The sequence below is a fragment of the Anoplopoma fimbria genome, chromosome 15 (genome assembly GCF_027596085.1).
Source record: "Anoplopoma fimbria isolate UVic2021 breed Golden Eagle Sablefish chromosome 15, Afim_UVic_2022, whole genome shotgun sequence".
Classification (NCBI taxonomy): domain Eukaryota; kingdom Metazoa; phylum Chordata; class Actinopteri; order Perciformes; family Anoplopomatidae; genus Anoplopoma; species Anoplopoma fimbria.
The window spans coordinates 20,983,420-21,006,447 of record NC_072463.1 but is presented as its reverse complement, the minus strand read 5'-3'; the positions used below and the strand labels follow the sequence as shown (position 1 = coordinate 21,006,447).

Genomic DNA, 23,028 nt, shown 5'->3' with positions numbered 1-23,028 from the left:
GATTCATTATTATTCATAGCTTTTATGTCATTCATAAAAGTCTGCTGCATGGGGTTACTATGATGTAACGTCAGGCTATGACATGAATTTAGACAAATCATTATCAAAGCTTTAAACCGTTTATTTGATGTGTCTACATTATTCAGCTCGGTGAACCCCATTATACTGTTTGAATTGATAAGATAATTGTAAAGGCATCTGGTTGAAGTTCTTTTAGCGTCCCGTTGATGGCGACACAACACGTGTAATGTAGGTCAACACGTCTTTGGTACGTACTGACAGCATATCTCTTTTTTTTTTATGGACTCCAAGGTTATTTTTGCAGTTTTTATATTAACAGAACCCCTGATTTGTATACAATTAAAAGCCCCCAGAGAGATTATAACACAAGAATGAAATGACATTGAATGAGTAACAAGGAAAAAAAACACTAAGTGTGACCCCTGTGAGACCAAAGTCAAGCAATAACTGCTGTTTATGCTCAACAGCCCACTCTTACAATAATAGTTAAGGAGCTTAAATGTAGGTGTATTCTAACTTGGCCAAATAAGGGAAATATGGGCTATTAATTCAGATAATTGAGTGACACAATGTTTATATTGTGGTGTATTATTGTAGGTAATAGGATGTGACAAGGACAACTTTTAAAGACATTTGGGTTGTTTTGTTATTTTCCGCCATGGATTGGGTTTTGCGTTATCCTGTAGACATATTTTATAAGGAATGCATGGCATCATTTCCACTTATACAACATATCTGTTCTACTTAATAAATACCTTCACAAGACTGCAGCCATTTGTAGTAAATCAGTTGAAACCTTGCATGCAACAGTTTTGGCGTTTCTATTTCATTTAAGTCAATTTCTCATGTTGCAAGAGTTGACTAAGAGTGAACAAACCTTACAGTCTCACAGAGAAGTCCACATTTCTTATCCTGTTTAGAAGTTGGTCAGTTTGTTTACATGAGTGCCTTTGGAAGAAACTCCTCCCAGGGAATTAGATGAAAGTAGAGACTATCTGTTTGCATCTCACAGGATATGAGGAGAAATTTCCACAGAAACATTACCATTTTCTAGAAGAGGCAAGTGACTCTGTGAGCCGAAAGATGTTCTCCCTTCTTAAACCCATGCTGACCTATTCCAAGTTGACGAAAGCCATTCAGCAAAATCACAGGTCAACCATCTACAGCAAGCCACCAAAGGAAAAGATTGGGCCAGTGGTAAGAATAACTTTATTAGTAGTTGTCTGGTAGACGTTTAAAGGACGGCAACAGCAGGGGTGTGTATACCTGTACTAACTGGCTTAAATACAATTAATTAAACTGTACGGACCATGTTGGCATGCAGAAAGTGCAACACTCTTGGGAGGTGGGTATCTGTGATACTTCACTGTATTTCCCCTAATGTGGGGAATTCAAGCAAACTGTTTTCCCCAGTCTGTAGAGTGGGAGATATGTTTTATTCATTTGTTATCTATAAGTCAGTTCGAGGCTCCGGCCGCCGTAAAAGGATCCTAGGATGGAACTGCAACATAGTGGCTGGTGTTTTATGCCACTATAAATCTGTTGATCTGTCCTCAGGGACATAGACAGGGGCTTTTACAAAGCCTAGCTCAGGTTAGGAATACCAGAGTGCAAAGGGACGAAGGGAATATCATGGCAGGACGATATAAATGGGGGCGGCTGTTATATCACCCAGTGAGTCACTGAGATTGGGACCTTCTGTTGTGGACACAGGTGTTCAATTTCCTTTTCTCATCCTGTAGGTGATGATAGGAGAGGTTTAAGAGCTGTACTACACTATAGCTTGAAATGTGTACTAAATATCTTTCCTCATGCACTTGTGTTTATGTTCTCATTGACTTCTTTACAGCAATCATTCTTAGCCATGTGTGTGTTTGCTATAACCCTCATGGCCCCGGCTGGATGGATCATGCATCACATCCCAGACTACCAGCAGAGATCACCTCCCGAACCCTGACCTCTTAAGACATCTGCACTCAGGAAGACACCCATGCAATGTGTTTTTGCGTTTTCCAATATGCTAAATGTTGTGAAGGTAAAACTTGACAATGAAACTGTTTTCCTGTATAAAGACTTTGATATGATATCTGCTGTGGTATGCTTCATTTATAACACATAGTTTATTTAAATAATTAAAACAGGCTGATTTGTTGACTGTTCGGATTACTGTAATGGAAATGGAAAATGCTTAATATTTGCCTTAATGTTTGAGTATAAACAGTAGTAAGAAGCACAGGGGTTATTCCAGGGTGTTGCTCCCAATCAGCTGGAGATGAGATGGAAATACTCCAACAGTTCTTGGCACAAACATAATGGGAAGGGTCCATCAGTGGTTCAGACCCTGGAGTCTGTTTATCTTTCAATTGAATTTTGCTCTGTGAACATTATAAAGAATAACTTTACCAGAGGCTCAAAGAATGGTATATAAGTACATTTTTAGATTAAAAAATGTACTAATAATGGGGGTTTATTAAGCCAAATGACAGACCGATATCCACTGCTTGAAATAAGAAGAACTTCCAATTCGAATATTGTAAAACATGAAAACAAAACTATGTGAAGATATAAATATTCCTCCAGGACACGTCATACTCCGGGTCATGACAACATGACAACCATCTGTTGCATGTTTTCTTCTTTTAAATGCATCATAAACAAAAGTCTGCGTGCATATGAAGGTAAACCACTGGTGTCCTGGGTATAAAGCCCTCCTGTGGGCTAATCAGTTCAAACAGGACTGATACGGTTTGTAGAAATCTTGAATGACAATTTGTCAAAGGTGGATCAGTCCATTCAGAAAGGTGTGTTGTGTTGGGTGTGAATCAACATCCCTCTCTGTCACGAATGATATAATTCCTGAAATGAATTAAAATCAGACTTACAAAATTGGGTCTACGTTTTAATTCTGCTAAAAGCGACCGCACCACCGCTGGAAAGCCACGGTGGATAAATCCATCGCAGAGTGGTACAATCAAGCCGAGCCTGGGCTGTAATGTAAGGGGGGTTTATTCACTTTTTCACGACTGAGGGAAACACAACGCCGGGGAGGAAAAAAAAAAGAAAAACACTAAAACAATTGACAGTCTTGGTTTTATGTTTCCCCAAGTGTCTGCGAAATGTCTACGAAGGCAGAGCAGTGTAAGTACGGCGGTGCGAGCATGTTTCTGCCTGTCTTGTCGTGATGTTTGAGCACTGGAGATGTGATTTTTGTTTTAACCAAGAAAGCGAATGAGTGGAGCTGTCCTTGGTGATGAAACCGCGGTTGCCATGGCATGGTGTTGCAACACGTCCTCTCACTGCAGAGGATGGCTGGAGGGTATTTATCCGCATGTTAAGGGGAAAACAATTTAATGGCTAAATCGCCATATTATTTTATTTTTTTTGGATTGACGTGGCTGGATGAGGGGGAAGCAAAAAAAAAAAAAAAAAAGGGATGTGTGCTGCTTGTCTCAAGGTCGACCTGAGAGATTATTTTACTGAACAATATGGTGGTATTAGGTTGATCAGTGAGGTGGTTTGATCACACCGTCCTCATGGCTGTTGTTCATGTTCCCCTTATTCCTCAGATTGCTCTTGAACAGGTGGAAAGCAGCCTCTACCTCCAGACTCTATTCCATGTTACTGACTGATATATGTTTTAAAATAGATTTTGCTCGATTTAAGTATGTAAAAGACATGCAATATGGGTTCAAACATGGTGTTTGAGGGTTCCACTTAATTTAGCTAAAGTTGTGTGTAGCTGATGTTGTTTAGTGGTAAATATATGGAAGAATTAATCAGGCTAGTATCAGAAAAACAACAACAGAGAACAACAAATTGGCAGCTGTTATCTCCATAATTAAAAATAAAAAGCATTATGTTGTTTAGGCATGAAAATGTCCTTCAAGATGTTTGGATTTAAGAAAAGAAGGTGTACGACTGTATGTTGTTCAACACAGGCTTTGACCACACATGCACAAAGCCTGCAGCTGTTATTTTTATTTTGGGGTTTGTCATTTACAGGTCAGGCTGGAAGCTAAACACCACAGCCCTAAGTCACAGAAAATGGGTCAGCGATCACCCACTCCCACTTAATTTAACTCTTATTTTAACCAGGCAAAAAATAACACATTCATATCTTTAACAGTAAGGTGAGGACTATGTTAAACTGACCGGGTCACTGCTGAAATGTCTCTCAGTATCATCTGCTAAGAGATGACTAAGTCCTCTCTTGTGTCTCATGCTGACAGCATTTTTCCAGCTTGTCTTGAGACTTGAACCGGCAACCTTTTGTACATGAGTGTGTTTCTGTAAGCAATAGGTTGCTGCATCCTCAAGGGTTTCCCGTGACCTCGTTGCTGTCCCAAAAAGGTCACCTGCTGAAGGCCAGAGAGCCATGAGAACACAGACTCTTTGTTTAACTTGATAATTTGAGCATCCATGTTACAGTACATGTTGTCTTACACGAATCTTAACCAAGAAACAACAACAGGAACACAGCTTCATGCCATTTGCCTTATCTGTGTACTCAGATTGAAATGATAGTCTCATGTTGATTTGCTTGTTACTCTGCTTTTTATTTTGTCTAGTTGCCTCTAAGATACGATACTTGCAAGAGTATCACAACCGTGTGCAGCACAATATTTACCCTGTGCCCTCCGGAACAGACATTGCAAACACACTGAAATACTTTTCCCAAACTCTGCTCAGGTAAGTACCCTGCTCTGGAGCCAACAGGTGAAGTAACAGACTGTAGAATGTGTGATATTTAGCTTTTCTTCAAGATCAGACAGGGTAACTTACAGCAGGTTGACACGCTTTCTGAAAGGGATGACAGTGATATTGTTAAATGGCTAACATGAATTTAGTATGTCAAGAAGTAGTTAGGGAAGTGGCCAACTCAGACTGCCTTGCCTGCACTGTTTTTTGAGATAGAAGAAGATGGAGCAGATATCATCGTGTTGTTTTGAAGCAGCTGCAGATTTATTGATTCAGTGGTCGCCTGCTAAATGAACATTTCCTTGGGGCGGCCTGTTGTGTCCTTCCCAGAAGGGGGGCAGCTCCTCCGGCTCTGCAGTTGCAGGGTCAGCCTGCTCCCCTGGGTGCTGTGAAAGCCAGAGGAAGGAACAGCATGTTATTTCCTCCTCCAGCACAGGTCAAGTAGGCAGCCATTTTGGACACATCTTATTTCACAATGTGTCATGCCCCTGTTTTTTTCCAGCCTGAGCTTCTTTCCATAGAAAAGTAAACTGCAGTGATAGAATATTCTGGTATGTCTTAAGGTTATTTTCCTTGTACTGCCTGCTGGCATCACAGAAAATATCAGTGCTGCCCAAATGTATTAGCTAATTTACAAAAAGGATGGGATTACTGAAGGCTGAAGTTGTATGTCCCACTTTTATCATTATTATCAGCTTAGGATTCAATCTATTTGAGATTGGCAGCCGGCCTCATTCTACACTTTATGCCTCAGCCCCATAAGGATTATTCCTCTGCTGAGTGATGCTCACAGAGTGGTTACTTTGTGCTTAGCCTTTGCTTAAGGGCTGTCCAGCTACTGTGCTGTTTTAAACATGGCCTCTCAAATGTCTTTGGCACAGATGGATAATGACAGGGGCTGCAACTGTCGGGAATCTGTTTTGATTCAAGTGGTGGTTTTGTCTCTAAGGGGCAGCGTCATTCTAATACGAAAGGAATGGGTCACTATGATGCCACTGTTAACAGTTGCTTTATATTTTCCCAAAGCAGAGCCTCTGAGCCTCAGATATGCAGAACAAGTAATTCTCCCCACCATTAGAGGGGTCTGGTTTCCTCAGCAGGGACTGCAGGATTATCCATACACCTGTGCCCTCTGAAGCCCGGGGTGAAAAAAAGAGAGAAAAAAGGAATATCAAAAAGAAAGAGAGGGAGAAAGTGGGAGTAGTGAGCCTTGAAAAGTGGAGCAGGCATGTGTCATGTTCGTGGAAAGAAAAAATGAAATGGCAAAAGGAGGTGGATCAATTTTAGGTTCAGGAACAGAAAACAAAGAAGGTTAAACCTTTTCTGTTTACTGAAAATTACATATGCCTCCTATGAGATGAGGCATAGCTTCATATTTATGCAAGTCAGATTAAGCTCTCTGCATCACTGAGCCATGCGGACTTCATGCCAAACAGTATCTCTCTCTGAGAAGAATGACTGTAGGGAGCAGAATATCTAGTATTGTTAAGACATGATTTTGTCTAATTCTGTAAATATATGAAGTCTGATTGTGCTCTGAATTACTGCTACATAGTCAATGATTTTGTATTGACAGTGCAGGGTTTGACAGTCAATGTATGTCATGTGTCTGTATCAGTGCATTTCTACATGTGTTTTATGTGTCGTACATGTTTGTAATTTTCTGTGTCGTTTGTATGTATGAATGTGTGTATGTATGCACATATGTGTGTGTGTCTTTGTGTGTAAATGTTCAGTGTATGCGTGTGAGCGTGTCTGTTTATCTCTATGTTCATTGTTCAAAATAATGATGTTTTTTATATATGAGAAATGGGCAGTGAAAAAGTCATACTCTGAGATACAGTCTGTTGTTTTGAATTAGTCCTGTTTGAGTTTACGCTGTACAATACGCAGCTTTATGAATGAATCTACACTGACTAAAATCTTACAGAGTATAACTTTGAGGGGATAGTTCAGAAAATGTTACATTCTGCTGTTGACAGTATAAACTGTTGTGCCACATGCTCAACATATGTATCTTATGTTATGTTCATACATTTTGAAATCCCCTTTCTCACTTGCCTAGAATGCTGTAACTCCACTTTTTGAGTGACCTTTCAAAATAAAATAAATAAATAAACAATACATCAGCATTTATAATCTGGGCTCTCTTGATAAATCCCAATCATTTGCCTGATAAAACAGCTTAGCTCTTTAATAATGTGCAGTAAAAAGAGCAATGCTCTCTGGCCCCCCCTTCCCCCATCCTTACCCTAGACGCTCCACACTCAACCCAACTAGTTTTTTCCTTTTTGTTTTATCCTCTTTTAAAATTGAATATGTCCACCACCTTCCCCAGGGGACAACAAACACAATTGTCCATCCTGCATTAGCTCACAATGCTACCAGTCATCTCCCCCTGATACAACCTATTCCTTTGTCATTATAGTTTCTCCTCTACCGTAGATTAGTTGTTACATTTATTTTAGAAACCTGAATCCATATGCCTGTTGGATCTCATTATTTCTCCTGATGATACTGGTACAGTATCATAACGTATGCATACGGACATTATTTCTCTGGTGCAATAAACATGTGCTGTGACCTAGGAGCACTTGATCTAACCTCACACACATGTTTATTACTGGCTGAAGCATGTTTCAAAAGTGTCACCTCTGTATTTTCCCGAACCAATTTGGTGTCACTCCCATCCTTGACAGCCCCACTAAAGACAAGGAAATTTATTTTTTATTTTTATTTTATTCCACGGCTCATTGGCCTTTTTGCATGGTAGCCTCTGACCTTGCTGATTGGAAGATGGCAGCCATCGAGGGACAGTCGTTTGAACTGTGCCTTTTTGGAGAAGTATGGGGTTGCCACTGAAAACATGCCATTTTTTATATTTTTGCTCCTTGTCACCAGATACGCATGAGATGCAGTGATCATTGCAGTTTGTGCTCATGTTTTTTTTGTTTTCCAAGTGCAACAATAGACAAAACAAGATAAATTGAATCAAAGTCACTCTGAACAGACAAAGCAGGGAAAAATTGCCCGTGCCTTCAGTGATACAGTCAAGTAGTGAGACACTGCATCCTATGTGGGGTTTATCTGGGTTTGTTTTTTTCTATTTACGCTGTCTCTGTAGTGCCATTTCAATGTAATGTGCTGTTTTTTTGTGTCTTTGTTGTCTCTTTTTTTCCCTTGTTCCCCTCCCCTACCCTCCCTCCCCTCCCCTCCCGCCCCGGAGCAGCATTCTGTCCCGCACAGGCAGGAAGGAGAACCAGGAAGCTTCCAATTTGGCCGTGCCCATGACCATGTGTCTTTTTCCTGTGCCATTCCCACTCACCCCATCTCTAAGACCACAAGTCAGTTCCATCAACCCTACAGTTACTCGCTCCCTCCTTTACAGCGTTCTGCGCGATGCCCCGTCAGACCGCGGGGGGCAGGGGCAGCAGAGTCGGGACGCTCAGCTCTCAGAGTACCCCTCTCTGGACTATCAGGGCCTCTATGTGACCCTCGTGACCCTGCTTGACCTGGTGCCCCTGCTGCAGCACGGTCAGCATGGTGAGTCAAGGCCCAGTGCACCACTGTTTGTCATCATCATCCCTGAGCCGTCTGGCCTGCATGAAGCCACTGCTGCTTTTTTGGCCTCTTTTGTAACTGGAGGAGAGAAGTCCTGCTGAGGATCTTGAGGGATGCATGGGGTGATTGGGAGCACGCTGGATCCTGTCAACTTAATCGTTCATAAACCATTGGATACACACCAGACAGGCCTTCTCCTCCGTGTATCATACTTGACTGCATGTTTGTTATGCAAAGTGGGAGAAATGTTTAACTTATGGTGTCATGTGCAAATATATAAGCTAAATGGAAAACACACATAGGCAAATGTAATGTTTTATTTTTTTCAATACATTTAGATTACATCTGAGAATGACTTATTTTTGCACTGTTTTCTCACGGGCTAAAGGCTGCTTCACAGTCAGTGCTCTTGTTTTACATGAATATTTTACCACTGTTAAAAAAAGCTCAAAAGCATGAAAACCCATCTTCTTGACTAGAATGCTCTACTTATCCTGAAGGCAAATTGTACCTCAGTGGCTTTTAAAGAAAGCTCACTGCCCTCAGCTGAAGTTTATATTTCAAATGTCCTCTATTTTGTTATTACTGTTATAATATATGAAATATTTAATGACTGAAATGTCATGTAAATTTACCACCTGTGGCTGCATACAGTATGTGAGTACTGTATGTACTGTTAATTGAATGAGTGTCTGTGTATCTCTCTTTGTCTTTTTTTTTTTTTTTCCTTTTCCATTTCTCCTCAGATCTGGGACAGTCCATATTTTACACAACAACATGCCTCCTGCCCTTTCTCAGTGATGATATTCTCAGCACTTTGCCCTATACTATGATCTCCACTTTAGCCACATTTCCCCCTTTCCTCCACAAAGACATCATAGAGTACCTGAGCACCTCTTTCCTCCCCATGGCTATATGTGAGTATGACCTATCATAGTCATTTCGACAACTAATTCACTTTTCATCATAATAAAACTGTTACTTTATGTTTGCGTAATTGGTGATTTATGAAATTAATTCATGTTATTTTATTCATAAAACTGTATTTAATGAATAAATGAAAAAGTGAATTCATTCTTTCTCTTGCTTGCCTGCTGTAGTGGGCTCCACTCGGAGGGAGGGGGAGTCCCGGCCTATGTCAATCTGTCTGCCTCCTCTATGCTAATGATTGCAATGCAGTACACCACTAATCCAGGTAAACAATGTTATTGGCTGCTTTCACAGCAGACATGCAAATACAACCAACACTGTAATGTTGTGTATGGCTCTATTTTTTTAACTGGCTTGTTCTTCTTTCCAGTGTATCACTGTCAACTGTTGGAGTGTCTGATGAAGCACAAACAGGAAGTGTGGAAGGTAGGCTACAAATAAAAGGTATTTTGTGTAAAGCACAAGGGAAGATTGTTTGGAAAATGTTTACGTATCTTATTTTTTATATATAATAAAATTTCTTTAATTTTCATATTTCATTTGATTGTCATTATATTTTTACACACTGGATTTTCAATAAAAATCTTCAATAAATAAAAATATAGTTGGGCAAATATAGACATTTAAACCTTCCTTCAGCTTCAATTTGGTTATGTATTTTACTTTGGGAACATACACTGTCTGGCCTAAGAATACTATCTGCAAAATACTGTATTGCACTCTTGAAAATACTTTGACGTTAGCGGAACTATGCTCATTAGCTTTCTTGCTGAGAGAGAAGATCAGTGCCAGTCGGCTAGCTAGAGCAAGAGGACGGTTAGCTTCAATTTGCTTAATTCAGAACTCTGGAAGGAGGGAGAAACAGTTAATTTGAATACAATGTTTTTTTAATCAATAAAAAACTGAACTGTAAAAAAATGTGCATTACTATCCCTCTAACTAGCTTACAATTTGTGTACAATTTAAACCAACTGCTCCAAGCTTACAGCATACAAATACCTACGAATTGCATTGCATTTTGTAATTACTGTTAATTCTGTTTAAACTGTGTGCAGGACCTTCTGTATGTCATATCCTATGGCCCATCCCAAGTAAAGCCTCCAGCTGTGCAGATGCTGTTTCATTATTGGCCCAACCTGAAGCCACCAGGAGCTATTAGTGAATATAGAGGGCTTCAGTACACAGGTAAGATTCTCTTAGTGTCTCATCTGCTGCTTGAAATGCCCTTGAACTGACTAAAGGTCTAACACATCCCCCATTTTTCTTCTTTTCTCCTCCCCTACTGTAACTCTTCTGTCACTCTTCAATTTCTTGGATCAGCCTGGAACCCCATCCACTGTCAACATATTGAATGCCACAATGCTATCAATAAACCTGCTGTCAAGGTGACTTCAGTCTTAAAAAATATGTTAAATAAGCCTGAAACATTAACACTTACATCACAGGTACATTTATGGTTGTTGGATCCCACAACCCTGTATTACCTTATCACTGTTAGAAGATAGATTAGCATCACACTCTTCATTCAAAAGCTGCTTCCCTTGAGAACATCTTTGGGAGCGCATTGGGGCATGTGCCAGATTGCCTTGCCCAGCTCAACCACGCGTGTCGGCGTGTTTGCTTTTGTGAGCCCCCTAAGTAAATAAATCAGTGCATGCCTGGGCAGCTCTGGGAGTGGGGTAATAATATCAGCTTCTATGCTGACTTTACAACAGTCTCTGCTGTTGCTGCTCTGCTTTATCAGCTCCACCTGCCTTTATTCAACTGTGCTCAAAACTGACAAATAGAGTAAGAACAGGGGCTTCGACAGGGGCCAGATTTCAATTACCAGGAGCAGGGAGGGGGTATGGAGGGAGGGGGGCTTAATTGGAAGCGGTGACCCTGTGCAGCCCTTGAGGATAGGGTGGCATCAAGCGAGCACAGTAAATTACAGTGCACCATCTGAACATTGAGGCCATGAGCATTGGGGTTTAGCACAGGGCCAGACACAGGTCGCAAGAGAACAGAGTGCAGCATATGCACCCAGTCATCCACGCAGAGGCGTGGGGAGACAGGTATAGGTGTCACATGACTTCTTGGGCAATATCATGATAGAATACCATTGGCTATGTGAGAGGGTCAAATGGAAAATGTCGTACCGGTAGTAAATGCTGACTGCGCTCCAAATCATATACTATTTCTTTTCACTTTTAGTACATACAGGTGATGTATTATATGTTTTATTCCTATTCAATTGGTGGCTATGTGAAAATGACCATTCCATTAACATAGTTTAGATACGATTATATCATCTTAGACTTTGCTATGAGTCGTTGGTCTGTATTGGTTAAATTATTTGTACCAATTCCATGGTGTTATATTACTTTTTGAAAAGTGAAGCATAATGTTCAGTCCCCCTCCACAACCCTGATGATTTTATACAGTCCCTTAATTTGCATAAATCGTTGTCTTTCCCTTTATTTGTATGAAAACAAACCAGTATGTTCACTTTTTAAATACCACATCCAAAATGTTAACACTGCTTGTCTTACTTTGCAGATGTGTATAGATCCTACTCTTTCTGTTGCCCTGGGAGACAAGCCCCCACCTCTTTATATATGCGAGGAGTGCAGCCAGAGGATAGCAGGGTATGCATCTGTTTCACCTGTTTTCTCCATCCCCCCGGATCCTCCCCCACCTTCAATAGGATGCCATTCAAAACATACACCACCTACTGCCTGCCTCATTGTTTCTCACTGAACCCAGGGGAAATGCATTGCCATGGTTACGTAATTCCCTTGCACTGATAATGAGATCATCATCATGAAACCACCAGCCACTTGTTTGTCTTTTCTCCAGTTTGCATTTAGAATGTTATAATCACATGACTCTGCAGTGTTGTACTTTACTTGATGTTGAGGAAATATATTTTGTGTCCCAGCTCTGTTAAGAAGTTAAGTCTGCTGTGTTTACCCTTGGTGGAATTATATATAGGCTCTGAGGAGCAGTTTGCCCTGAAATTAAGCATGTTCACATATTACTTTGACCTTTTCAGAGACCACGCTGAATGGCTTGTTGACGTACTCCTGCCCCAAGGTGAGCGTTCAGAAACAAAACGGTGTTTGATTGTATCTCTGTCTGTCTTGCTCCCCACAGACAATGAGACATACAGTAAATGGGACATACATGGAATATAATCAGTATAATATACAATATATAGATATTTTTAGCATAATGATACAGAGGGTTAGTATAGGTACCCATATTTGTTCCTTTACTTTGATTATGTTTATAGCTATAGTCAATTTTGGTACTCACAGTTTAGTCGTCTGAGGATATACTTAAAAAAATAGTTATCCCCATAATATAACCTTTTCTAACCTAGGACAAGTCCTGTCTTGTTTTCTTAAATCATGTGTGCTTAACAGTGTTATAAGAGAGCCTTTTAGGCACCTGGTTGTTTCAATTATACTATACATAAATATAATTTATTTAAATGTTGGGATGTTTCATGTCTGAAAGCTGCTATATATTGTATATAAAGTTTTAGGAAGAGTTATAATTTTCCATTCAAAGATGTGATTAATTTTAAAAAGCTAATTCTGTTGTCTGCAAACTACACATTTTTGTTAATTTGTCTTTGCAGCAGAGATATCTGCCATTTGTCAAAAGAAGGTAAGATTTGTATTTGTCCTGCAGCTGCCGACTATCTCATTTTCTCATATTTATTATGATCCATCCCGACAGCATGAGGTCATATTGAACGTTATCCAAGCCTTCTCCATATTTAGGATTAATAAACCTTTGCAGCGATTTGCTGATACTGATTAACCTCACTCACCTCCAACTTCACATACAAACACAAACACAAATCAAACAAAACAGAAACTTAACATGGGGAAAATATGTCATCGAATCCATTTTTATCTGTGATACATAGCAAGTAATTTATTTATGTACCTGACATGTTTTCTTCAATGAGAAGTCCGAGCAGCTCAGTAAAGACTACATCATTTCAAATGAAACTGCTGGGGCGTGATGTTTGTTTGCTGTTGTTGAACGTGCTTCTGAGGGCAAGTGCTCCCTGAGGGTTTCCAGGGAGACGGAAGGAAAACTGAGTCTGAGATGATCTCAGGTATTCCCGTCAGGCCGAGCAGCTGCCGCTTGTTGTCAGGGGAAACAGCTGGCCTCCATCCTGGTTTGTCCATCAGTTTATAATCCACAGCCTCCCTTTCTGATCAGGCTTTGTCACACTCATTTCAGAAAGCCCTTTAAACTCCCAACTGGATTTACTCCAGCTCTGTCATCTTCATCTGAGAATAGCTACTTATAAATACACCATGATACCCAAGATAGAGCATACTGTAAACAGCAACAGCATCAGTAAAATCATGGTAGTGTTTTTTGTTGTTGAAAGCAGGGGGGATGAATGAGAGAACTCATCACCAGAGGACAGATATGTTAATTTGATAGGGTGAACTGTATCTCTCTAATGGCACAAGATTAGAGGCTGATCAGATTAGGATGTTTCTCTAGGGCCATGCCTTTTATTTTTAGAAACCTGAGACACCGTTGGGACGCATAAAGACTTTCTCTATCACTGTAGATGTTGACAGATCAACATCCCTGAACAAACGCATATCGAATATCGATATTGGCAGTCAGAGCATTTTGTGACTTTTCATGCCTGGAAATATGTTTATTTTTAGAGGCTTGTCATAATGCATTACTGGCTGATTTGCTGTGATGGTGGCATATTTTTATTTTAATGCTATCTGCCCACAATAGAAATAACTGATCTCCTCCTCCTCCTCCTCCTCCTCCTCCTTCACCCTGTTTCTTGGCTTTGTAGAACTGTAGCTCTCATGTTAGAAGGGCTGTGGTCACCTGCTTCTCGGCTGGCTGCTGTGGTCGCCATGGCAACCGGCCTGTCCGCTACTGCAAGCGTTGCCATGTCAACCACCACAGCAGCGAGGTGGGGGCTGCGTCGGAGACCCATCTGTACCAGACCTCGCCCCCTCCCATCAACACCCGGGAGTGCGGAGCGGAGGAGCTAGTGTGCACTGTGGAAGCTGTTATAAGGTACATTCACAGTGTTTACACGGACATATCACAGCCACTGTTACAGGGCATATGCTTCTACTGCTGTGAAACATGTTTTCACATGACTATATGGAGAACAATAATGCATGAAATTAGATGATAAATGTCTATACTATGACAGGATGTTTTTTCGTTTGTGTCTTTAGCTTCTTCCCTGCTGTTTCTCCATCAATATGACTCTCTTATGTCTTCTTTTCGCCTCTGTGAATCCTATGCTATCATCTCCATATCCATCCAGCCTTCTCAAAGAGGCAGAAATTCACGCAGAACAGCGTGAGTTTGAGCTGAACAGACGTCGTCAGATGGGCCTGTCCGCCTCCCACCACTCTCTGGACAACATCGAGTTTGACAACAAGGAGGACAACCAGCACGACCAGCGGCTCCTCAGTCAGTTTGGCATCTGGTTCCTGGTGTGTAATCACAGGCTTTTGCTGTGTCCGTCAATAAAAGGGAGTTGTGAGATAAGGGATGTGTACAGTACATGGCCTCTTATCACTACCTCGCTGAATTTATGGTCATCTGATTAATTCGTTTGCTTCTCTGACCTTCACTCACATCTGCAGGTGAGCCTGTGCACACCCAATGAAAACACACCTACAGAGAGTCTGGCACGGCTGGTCAGCATGGTCTTCCAGTGGTTTCACTCCACCGCCTACATGATGGATGATGAGGTCGGAAGCCTGGTGGAGAAGCTAAAGCCTCAGTTTGTCACTAAGTGGCTAAAGACAGTGTGTGAAGTGCGATTTGACGTCATGGTCATGTGTCTGCTGCCCAAGCCTGTTGAGTTTGCCAGGGTAAGGCCAAGATCAATTATAGAGGCTGAGCAGGGTGCTGATGTGGGTGGGAAAAGGTTATATATTCAGAAAACACAACTAACATGAACATTATAACTGCAAATATCCAGAAAATGCACATCCAAACTTCTGTTTATCTCAGTCATAGCTCTCGTTACATTTTGAACATGTTGCACTCTGCAACAGTTATGAATTTCATTAAATCACCATGTTACTGAGGGCTGAGATATATTAAAATGATACAGTGCAGGTCACCATTTGAGCTCTCTTTGCTCTATTTTTTCCCAGGTGGGAGGTTACTGGGACAAGTCATGTAACACAGTGACCCAGCTGAAGGAGGGCCTGAACCGCATCCTGTGTCTGATTCCTTACAATGTCATCAGTCAGCCGCTGTGGGAGTGCTTTATGCCTGAGTGGCTGGAGTCCATCCGCACCGAGGTGCCCGACCAACAGCTCAAAGAGTTCCGGGAAGTGCTCAGGTACATCCACCACAACCTCAGTGTTTGCGTATTGTAGCTGTTATTCTTGTACTAAAGGCATTTGTTATGCAAATTAGCAGGGATGAGGGTATTTCCTTATAAGTTACTTTTATTTGTACCTTGATTTACGTTTTTGTCGTTTAATGGTGTTTTTTTCTTATTCCTGGATATGACTGGCCAAATGCATAAAACATGACATGAGGTCAAGATATTTACAGTGCAGCTACAATAAACTCTGATATGTATTATTTTGTTGTCCAAACAAAAGATGAATGATTGGTGTCAACTCCATAGAATCAGGGAAAGAAGGCTCTTTTAAAAAAATGCTACTTTTGACCTCAATGGTCTATAATGCACAACACTGGCTTTTGCAGCACGGAAAATATCTGAATATAGAGGTGCACTTATGCGTAATTCTGGAATATGTATGCTAAAATTAAATCACTCACTGACGTAGAACTAAAATTGCAGTGTGTGGACACTGCAATTGCAGCATGGAACAACTTTAAAAATAACTGAACTGAACTGAAAACCACTGATTGTGCAACAGTATCCAAGGAACGTGATATTCTGCTCTGCTTTCTGCTTCCAGTAAGATGTTTGATATTGAGCTGTGCCCCCTGCCCTTCTCCATGGAAGAAATGTTTGGCTTCATCAGCTGCAGATTCTCTGGCTACCCAGCGTCTGTGCAAGAGCAGGCTCTGCTGTGGCTGCACGTAAGCATGCAGAAAACACACATTCACACACACACTGCCTCATGTCCAGTTCACAGCCTGCGGTTTTGTCCACAGTGAGTGTGAATTGAACAGGTTGTCATAGAGTGAGAGAGTCTAGGCAGGGGCCCTGCTGAATATGGATCTGGGTCACTGAATGAGACTGAGGGAGATAGGAGATTTTGCTTTTCATCCCATATGCACTCACAGCTTGCTGCCCTGTATACATGGTTCAATTTCAAGTTTCTGTCACAGCCAAGATCAAGAGATTGCTTTGATTTACCCACATTAAATAGGTCACATTGAAGAGGTGGCGCCAAATGTGTCTCCGTACATCTTTCTCTGCATGGTTTACCTCTGTGGTGCGACTTTTTTCTGACAGCTTTAGTAACTTTACAGATGACAGTTTTTCATACCCTTCCTGTCCAGTGAAAACCATGTATCTCCAGATGTGGAAACTGTTTATGATAAACTGAAGGATGAATTGTTACTTTATGGGTTGAAGCATTTTTCTTAAGCTGAATAAACTATTTAGAAATCTTCTTGGATCAGCTGGAAAATATATTGTTACAAAGCCGAAAACAGGGCTGTTTTTCTCAGCTAAGGAAAAGTTGACTTTTTAAATATACTTGATGATCTTATAGAACATGAGGCATTGCTATACATTTTAATGCACAATTAATTTATCCATCCATCCATTTTCCGTAACCTGCTTATCCAGTTAAGGGTCGCAGGGGTGCTGGAGCCGATCTCAGCTGTCAATGGGCGAAGGCAGGGTTCACCCTGGACAGTTCACCAGTCTGTCACAGGGCTGACATATAGAGACAAACAACCATTCACACCTATGGGCAATTTAGAGTCTTCAATGCACCTAAGCTACATGTCTTTGGACTGTGGGAGGAAGCCGGAGAACCCGGAGAGAACCCACGCTGACACGGGGAGAACATGCAAACTCCACACAGAAGGTTGTCCAGCCCGGGAATTGAACCCAGGCCCCTCTTGCTGTGAGGCAACAGTGCTAACCACTACACCACCGTGCAGCCCACAATTAATTTATTATTATTATTATTATTATTATTTGTTATACTCTAAGTATGTTTAGTTTATACAACTCACATTTTTTTTAAAAAGGTTTTGAATGTATTGGAGTATTTTCACCATGTGGCATTAGTACTTTTAATTCAGTAAAGGATCTGAACACGTGTTCAAACACTGCATATTTTTAATATTGGAAATAATATCAAAACCATTTGAATAGTAAAAACAAGAATATTTTTTGTGACTATCATTTAAATGTTTTGTGTGTCTTGTTTGGACACAGGTGCTGTCGGAGCTGGACATCGTGGTGCCTCTTCAGCTGCTGATTGGGATGTTCTCTGATGGTGTGAACTCTTTGAAAGAGCTGGCCAATCAGAGAAAGGCACGCGCCTCAGATCTGACTGGCAACAACGGGGCTCGCAGGGTGAGGGAGACAGCAAGGCCAAAACTATTCCTCAAAAAAAAAAAAATAGGAGGGTTCAAAGATTATTTTCATTCCAGTTTAGCTGCAGAATCAGTTATAAGCCAGGACTTATAGTATATTAAAAAAACCACTTCACCCAACTTTAAACATCACCTGACTCAATGTTATTACACCCTTGAGATTTTTTTTTTGGGCTATTTTGCGTCAGATGCCTGTTTAGGATTGTGACACATTTCTATTCTTCTTTGCTTCTATTTTATACCATTCATTGGGTTGGACTGTGTGTTGCCATAGTTACTGCCAATGTCTAAATATAGCTTCCTTAAAGGGCTTAATTGAACTTGACTGTGATACAGATCTATCATTGAAATATATAACTGAGCAACTCTGCACTCATGTGTTATGTTAACTGACAGTGACAGGGGGACGTTGGAGACTAAAAGACTGTCAGAGTCATAAATGGTTTGAATTTGAAGTGAAACACATAAAACATACTTTATATAACAATGTGCTCTTTGCCTGAAGGTGAGTGTGGTGTCAGATCCAGGACGCAGAGGGCAGCACAACACCCTAAGTCCGTTCCCCAGCCCCTTCAGGAGCCCATTCCGCAGCCCCCTGCGCTGCAGCCCCTTTAAAAACCTGGGTCACGCCACGGGACACTGTGCTCTGGATCTGGACTGTGACGATGATGACATGAACCTCGGCTGCTTCATCCTCATGTTTGACCTAATACTAAAGCAGGTAAACACAGAAATAATAAAAAATCATATTCCTGGAGGGACTACGTTTCTATTTCTGATGCCCAATGGCGATAAAATATCTCAAATATTATTTTGTCTCCAAGTATTTGTATGGGAGTAAATAAATGTCTTAATACAAATGCTATTATATTAAGATGAACACTGAAGTGTACAAGTTTTATAAACAATTCTTCTTCTTGTTCATTCATACGGAGAATAATGACAACAATGCCCACAGGTGGGATCTTGAGATTTGTGCATTGTGCGCCACTTTTTGTTCCCTTGTTTTTACGGTCATGTCCCATACTTTACCAGATGGAGCTCCAGGATGACGGTGTGATGCTGGGTCTAGACAGCAGCCTGGGGAAGGACATCGTGGGCATCATCAACAACGTCTTCCAGGCCCCATGGGGGGGCTCACACACCTGCCAGAAGGATGAGAAGGCCCTGGAGTGCAGCCTGTGCCAATCCAGTATCCTGTGCTACCAGCTGGGCTGTGAGCTCCTGGAGAGGCTGACCCCCCGAGAGGAAATTCGCCTTGTGGTGAGACACAGCATGAATTTGAATGCTTATAATAAAAATTAACATTGTGCATTAAGCAGATAAAGCGTTGAAATGAATGCCAAGTAGCTCACATGTGCCACAACACAATGCAAAAGCACCACTGTGCCTGTCTGAGCTAATGTTGTGGAAGACGACATGAAAAAATTCATAAATTCATAAATCTCCACCTCCCTTTGTTTTTGTCAACTAACAAATAGGTAGTTGTAAATTACTTGTCAATGACACAAATTAATTTTATGCTCAGCTGAATTACTGATGATGATATAAAACATATAAAGGAGAATATTTAACAGTTTCTGATTTCCTCTACAGGAACCTACAGATTGTTTGGAGGAAACCTTGCTCTTGGGTCAGCCAGATTTCTCCCTTGGTGCAGAGAAAGGAAATGAGGAAGGAGACAACCCAAGTGGAACGCACACTGACAACCCTAGTAACCATTCTCCTGATAACCCATGTGTGTATCACTTCTGTATGCACATTTTTCAGCCATAACAAAATATAATTAAATTGATCATTAACTGCCAAAAGATTACCATAAATACTTTAAGGAATAATTTACCATCTGGGGAATAATACTTATTTGTCATAGCTAAGCTGCCAGCTGGAGTTTTGTATTTGAAGAAATAGTTCAACATTCTGGGAAAAATGTTAATTAGCTTTTTTGTCAAGAGTTAGATGAGAAGATAGATGACAATGTCATGTTTGTACTGTAAATATGAAGCTACCGCTAGTAGCTAGTAGGAAATAGCTAGCCAGGCTCAGCCTACCAACCTATCGCTCACTAATTAACACCTTATATCCTGTTTGTTTAATCTATATCTAAGCTGAAGTAAAAAGCATGCACAAGGGGTTTTTGTACCTATTTATTGGCCAGGTGGAGTGACTTCCTAGAATCTTGAAAACAATCTAAACGTACCGCTCCCGGCCAAGAAATAGCTGTTTACTCCTGTTTGTAGTCATTATGCTAAGCTAACTGACTTCAACCAAGTCTGCTCTGTTATAGTGCTTGTTAAGTAATAAGATAGTTGAGTTGTTTTTAACACTACACTTTTCCCTTTCAGCCAATAAGAATAACTCTGATAAGAAGTTCTCCTACCATCAGCTCCCTGTGTCTTTGAAGCTCATATACACCGTTCTGCAGGTACTTATATGTTAAAACTGAGACACATATAGGCTGGAGGCGTCCAAGAATGTTTATGTGATTTATTTTAGTTAGTACAATTTGAGTGACACATCTCCTCTGTATTCAGGAAATGTCCAAGTTTGAGGAGCCTGACATCTTGTTCAACATGCTGAACTGTCTGAAGATCCTGTGTCTCCATGGAGAGTGTTTGTACCTTGCCCGCAAGGATCACCCCCTGTTTCTGGCCTACATCCAGGAAAAGATGCTCATACCGAGGTGTGTGCTGACAGCTAATTCAATCGAATTTCTTGTAATATTCTTGTATTTAACCAACTCCTTGACAGCAATGTTTGTGTTTGTGATTGTCTAAAATTGGTGTTCTTTGTTTCAGTCTGTGGTCCATGTTGAAGTCAGAATTTTGCCAGCTGGCCTCCCTGGCTGTGCCTCAGCTTCTCCATGCCCTGTCGCTGTCGCATGGGGCGGACATCTTTTGGAACCTCATCAACACAAACTTTAACAGTAAAGACTGGAAAATACGATTCGAAGCAGGTGGGAGACGGGCTTATGGTGTATAATCCCATATGTTGTGTATTTGATATCTGCCTATGCTTCTCAAGATGACTATACACAGTGTACAACGTTGTTTGCAAATATTAACATCTCATCATAAGGTGACTAAACTGTCCATATTTGGTTTAATTTAATATTTTTTTCAACAAAGTGGTTTTGGTTGTTAATGGACGAATCATTCGATAAATACCCCCAGTCTACTTATATAATATGCTAACTAAACCACCGCCTGCCCACATCTCCTCCTTCTGTTGTCATGGTTACCCTGTGGCTGAAACAGGCGGGAAAGAGGAATTGTGGGATTAATAAGGTTTTCTTCGCCTTGTGATTGGCAGAGAGGAGCTGTATGACCTTGAGACAGAGGCAGAGACTCAATCAATGGATACAGGGAAACAGGAGAACAATTTAACTGACAATAGCCCCAAATATATGGGAAACATTAGTAAAATATATTCACTCATTCAGTGTTCCCAACTAATACAATTATGCATCATGATGATGGGTTCAAATGCTGATGGTCTATATCATGACCACATGCTCTAACAATGTTACCTCTTATTAGTAGTGGTGAAACAGATATAACTGTTGCCATAAATCATACAATTATATCTATATATATATATATATATATATATTTTTAAACCTTAAATGTGACCAACAGGCAATGTGGTGCTGCTTAGGGATGTCTGTGACACCTAGTGGTCAACACTGGGTGCTATCAATCAGCCCAGAGTCAGGGAAAGTTTATGGATTTTAGAATAAAGCGTCCATTTTTTTGATTTTTACTCTAAGTGAGTCATGATAAATAAAACCAATGAATGATGGAAGGATCCTTTTTTACTGATTGAAAATTTAATTTTACTCAAGTGACGGGACATTGTGTTGTAAGAGTGGTAACTTTATCTATGTGAACTTATGAGCATTATATTATAGAATTTTATTCTATTCTATTTTTACATTTACACTTACATTTATTTTATTCATTGGTTTATTTCGTAGGGACAGTGCATATTAACAGTGCATATTAATAAAACATTTATGTAAATGCAACATTTTGCATGTCAAACATGCAGATACTGATATTATGTACTTTAACGAATTGAAGTAGATTTTATATTATTAATATAATTTATTATGCCATTTCTAAGTAAATGAAAAAACACAATTAATTTTGATACACCCATGCATTATGTTAAGACAAATAGGATGACTTTGAAAAAGTGGCTAAGTAATACATTAACTTAACTTTATCAATTACCTAATAACTAATTATCTTTATTATATCTAGGTATTTATGTTCAGACATGCAGGAGCTTAGTTGCCTCTTGTTATTGTGTATTCTGTCTGTGTTGCTGATGATGTTACTCTCCACTTTATTTTCTCATGAAAATCCCTAGTGGAGAAGGTAGCGGTGCTGTGTCGGTTCCTGGACATCAGTGCGGTGACGAAAAACCACTTGCTGAAGTATTCCCTGGCCCACGCCTTCTGCTGCTTCCTGGCCTCTGTGGAGGACGTCAACCCCGCTGTGGCCACCCGAGCCAGACTGCTGCTGGACACCATCAAGAGGCCAGCCCTGCAGGTTGTTATGCCCAAATTAAAGTCCGATGCTTTTGGATTTAAATGTGTGTTCATGTAGCTGCATATATATTTATGTCCTGCTGTATATTTACATGTGTGTTTTGTTTATTACACAGGGGTTATGCCTGTGCCTAGATTTCCAGTTTGACACTGTTGTGAGGGATCGACCTATTATCCTCAGTAAGATCCTGCTGCTGCACTTCCTAAAGAAAGACATTCCTGCGCTGAGCTGGGAGTTCTTTGTCAACCGTTTTGAGACGTTATCTCTGGAGGCTCAATTACACCTGGACTGCAACAAGGAGTTCCCCTTCCCTACTAGTATGTAGCTGCTATGTCCTCATTCAGAGTTTTTACAGCTCCTCCACCGGCTCTGCACTTTTCTTGACAGAATATTTATTGTAACATAAACATTACAGCTTAAATGTGCTTCATGTTATAATCTTTCTTTTGACAGCAATTACAGCAGTACGAACCAATGTAGCCAACCTCAGTGATGCAGCAATGTGGAAAATACGACGCGCTCGCTTTGCCAGGAACCGGCAGAAGAGTGTGCGTTCCCTCCGTGACAGTGTGAAGGGAGGCCCAACAGAGTCTAAACGGGCGTTTTCACTCCCCGAGTCACTGAGCAACCGAATTCGTGAGTAGCACAGATCAGTCTATCAAGTTGAATCTGAACCTGTGTCACTCTCATTCAGTCTGCGGTCGAACAGTGT

At 40.7% G+C, this 23,028-nt stretch overlaps 2 protein-coding genes across 2 annotated transcripts in view; both read left to right on the top strand.

The window, feature by feature from the left end:
* The first annotated feature begins 1,089 nt into the window (after positions 1–1,089).
* si:dkey-85n7.8 (COX8 domain-containing protein) lies at positions 1,090–1,989 on the top strand. The gene is made up of 2 exons (XM_054613208.1): positions 1,090–1,218; positions 1,871–1,989. The coding sequence occupies exons 1-2, from the start codon at positions 1,105–1,107 to the stop codon at positions 1,976–1,978; spliced, it is 222 nt and encodes a 73-aa protein (XP_054469183.1). The 5' UTR covers positions 1,090–1,104; the 3' UTR covers positions 1,979–1,989.
* A 1,148-nt stretch (positions 1,990–3,137) lies between these two features.
* Positions 3,138–23,028, top strand: part of LOC129103628 (protein unc-79 homolog) — a 31,183-nt gene continuing 11,292 nt past the window's right edge. Inside the window, 27 exon segments of the mRNA XM_054614187.1 lie at positions 3,138–3,159; positions 4,590–4,710; positions 7,949–8,262; positions 9,027–9,197; positions 9,381–9,400; positions 9,403–9,475; positions 9,581–9,636; positions 10,266–10,395; positions 10,531–10,595; positions 11,749–11,837; positions 12,245–12,285; positions 12,836–12,864; positions 14,042–14,271; positions 14,531–14,702; positions 14,856–15,086; positions 15,375–15,565; positions 16,158–16,281; positions 17,600–17,740; positions 18,266–18,481; positions 18,796–19,023; positions 19,357–19,513; positions 20,106–20,185; positions 20,295–20,443; positions 20,559–20,716; positions 22,135–22,316; positions 22,432–22,633; positions 22,770–22,952. Coding sequence (XP_054470162.1) covers positions 3,138–3,159; positions 4,590–4,710; positions 7,949–8,262; positions 9,027–9,197; positions 9,381–9,400; positions 9,403–9,475; positions 9,581–9,636; positions 10,266–10,395; positions 10,531–10,595; positions 11,749–11,837; positions 12,245–12,285; positions 12,836–12,864; positions 14,042–14,271; positions 14,531–14,702; positions 14,856–15,086; positions 15,375–15,565; positions 16,158–16,281; positions 17,600–17,740; positions 18,266–18,481; positions 18,796–19,023; positions 19,357–19,513; positions 20,106–20,185; positions 20,295–20,443; positions 20,559–20,716; positions 22,135–22,316; positions 22,432–22,633; positions 22,770–22,952 — 3,775 coding nt within the window.

Excerpts from the sequence above, each read along its gene's own strand:
- si:dkey-85n7.8 (XM_054613208.1), top strand. The coding sequence starts at position 1,105 with ATGTTCTCCCTTCTTAAACCCATGCTGACCTATTCCAAGTTGACGAAA. Across the intron at positions 1,219-1,870 it reads AGGAAAAGATTGGGCCAGTG|CAATCATTCTTAGCCATGTG; the intron begins GTAAGAATAACT and ends ACTTCTTTACAG.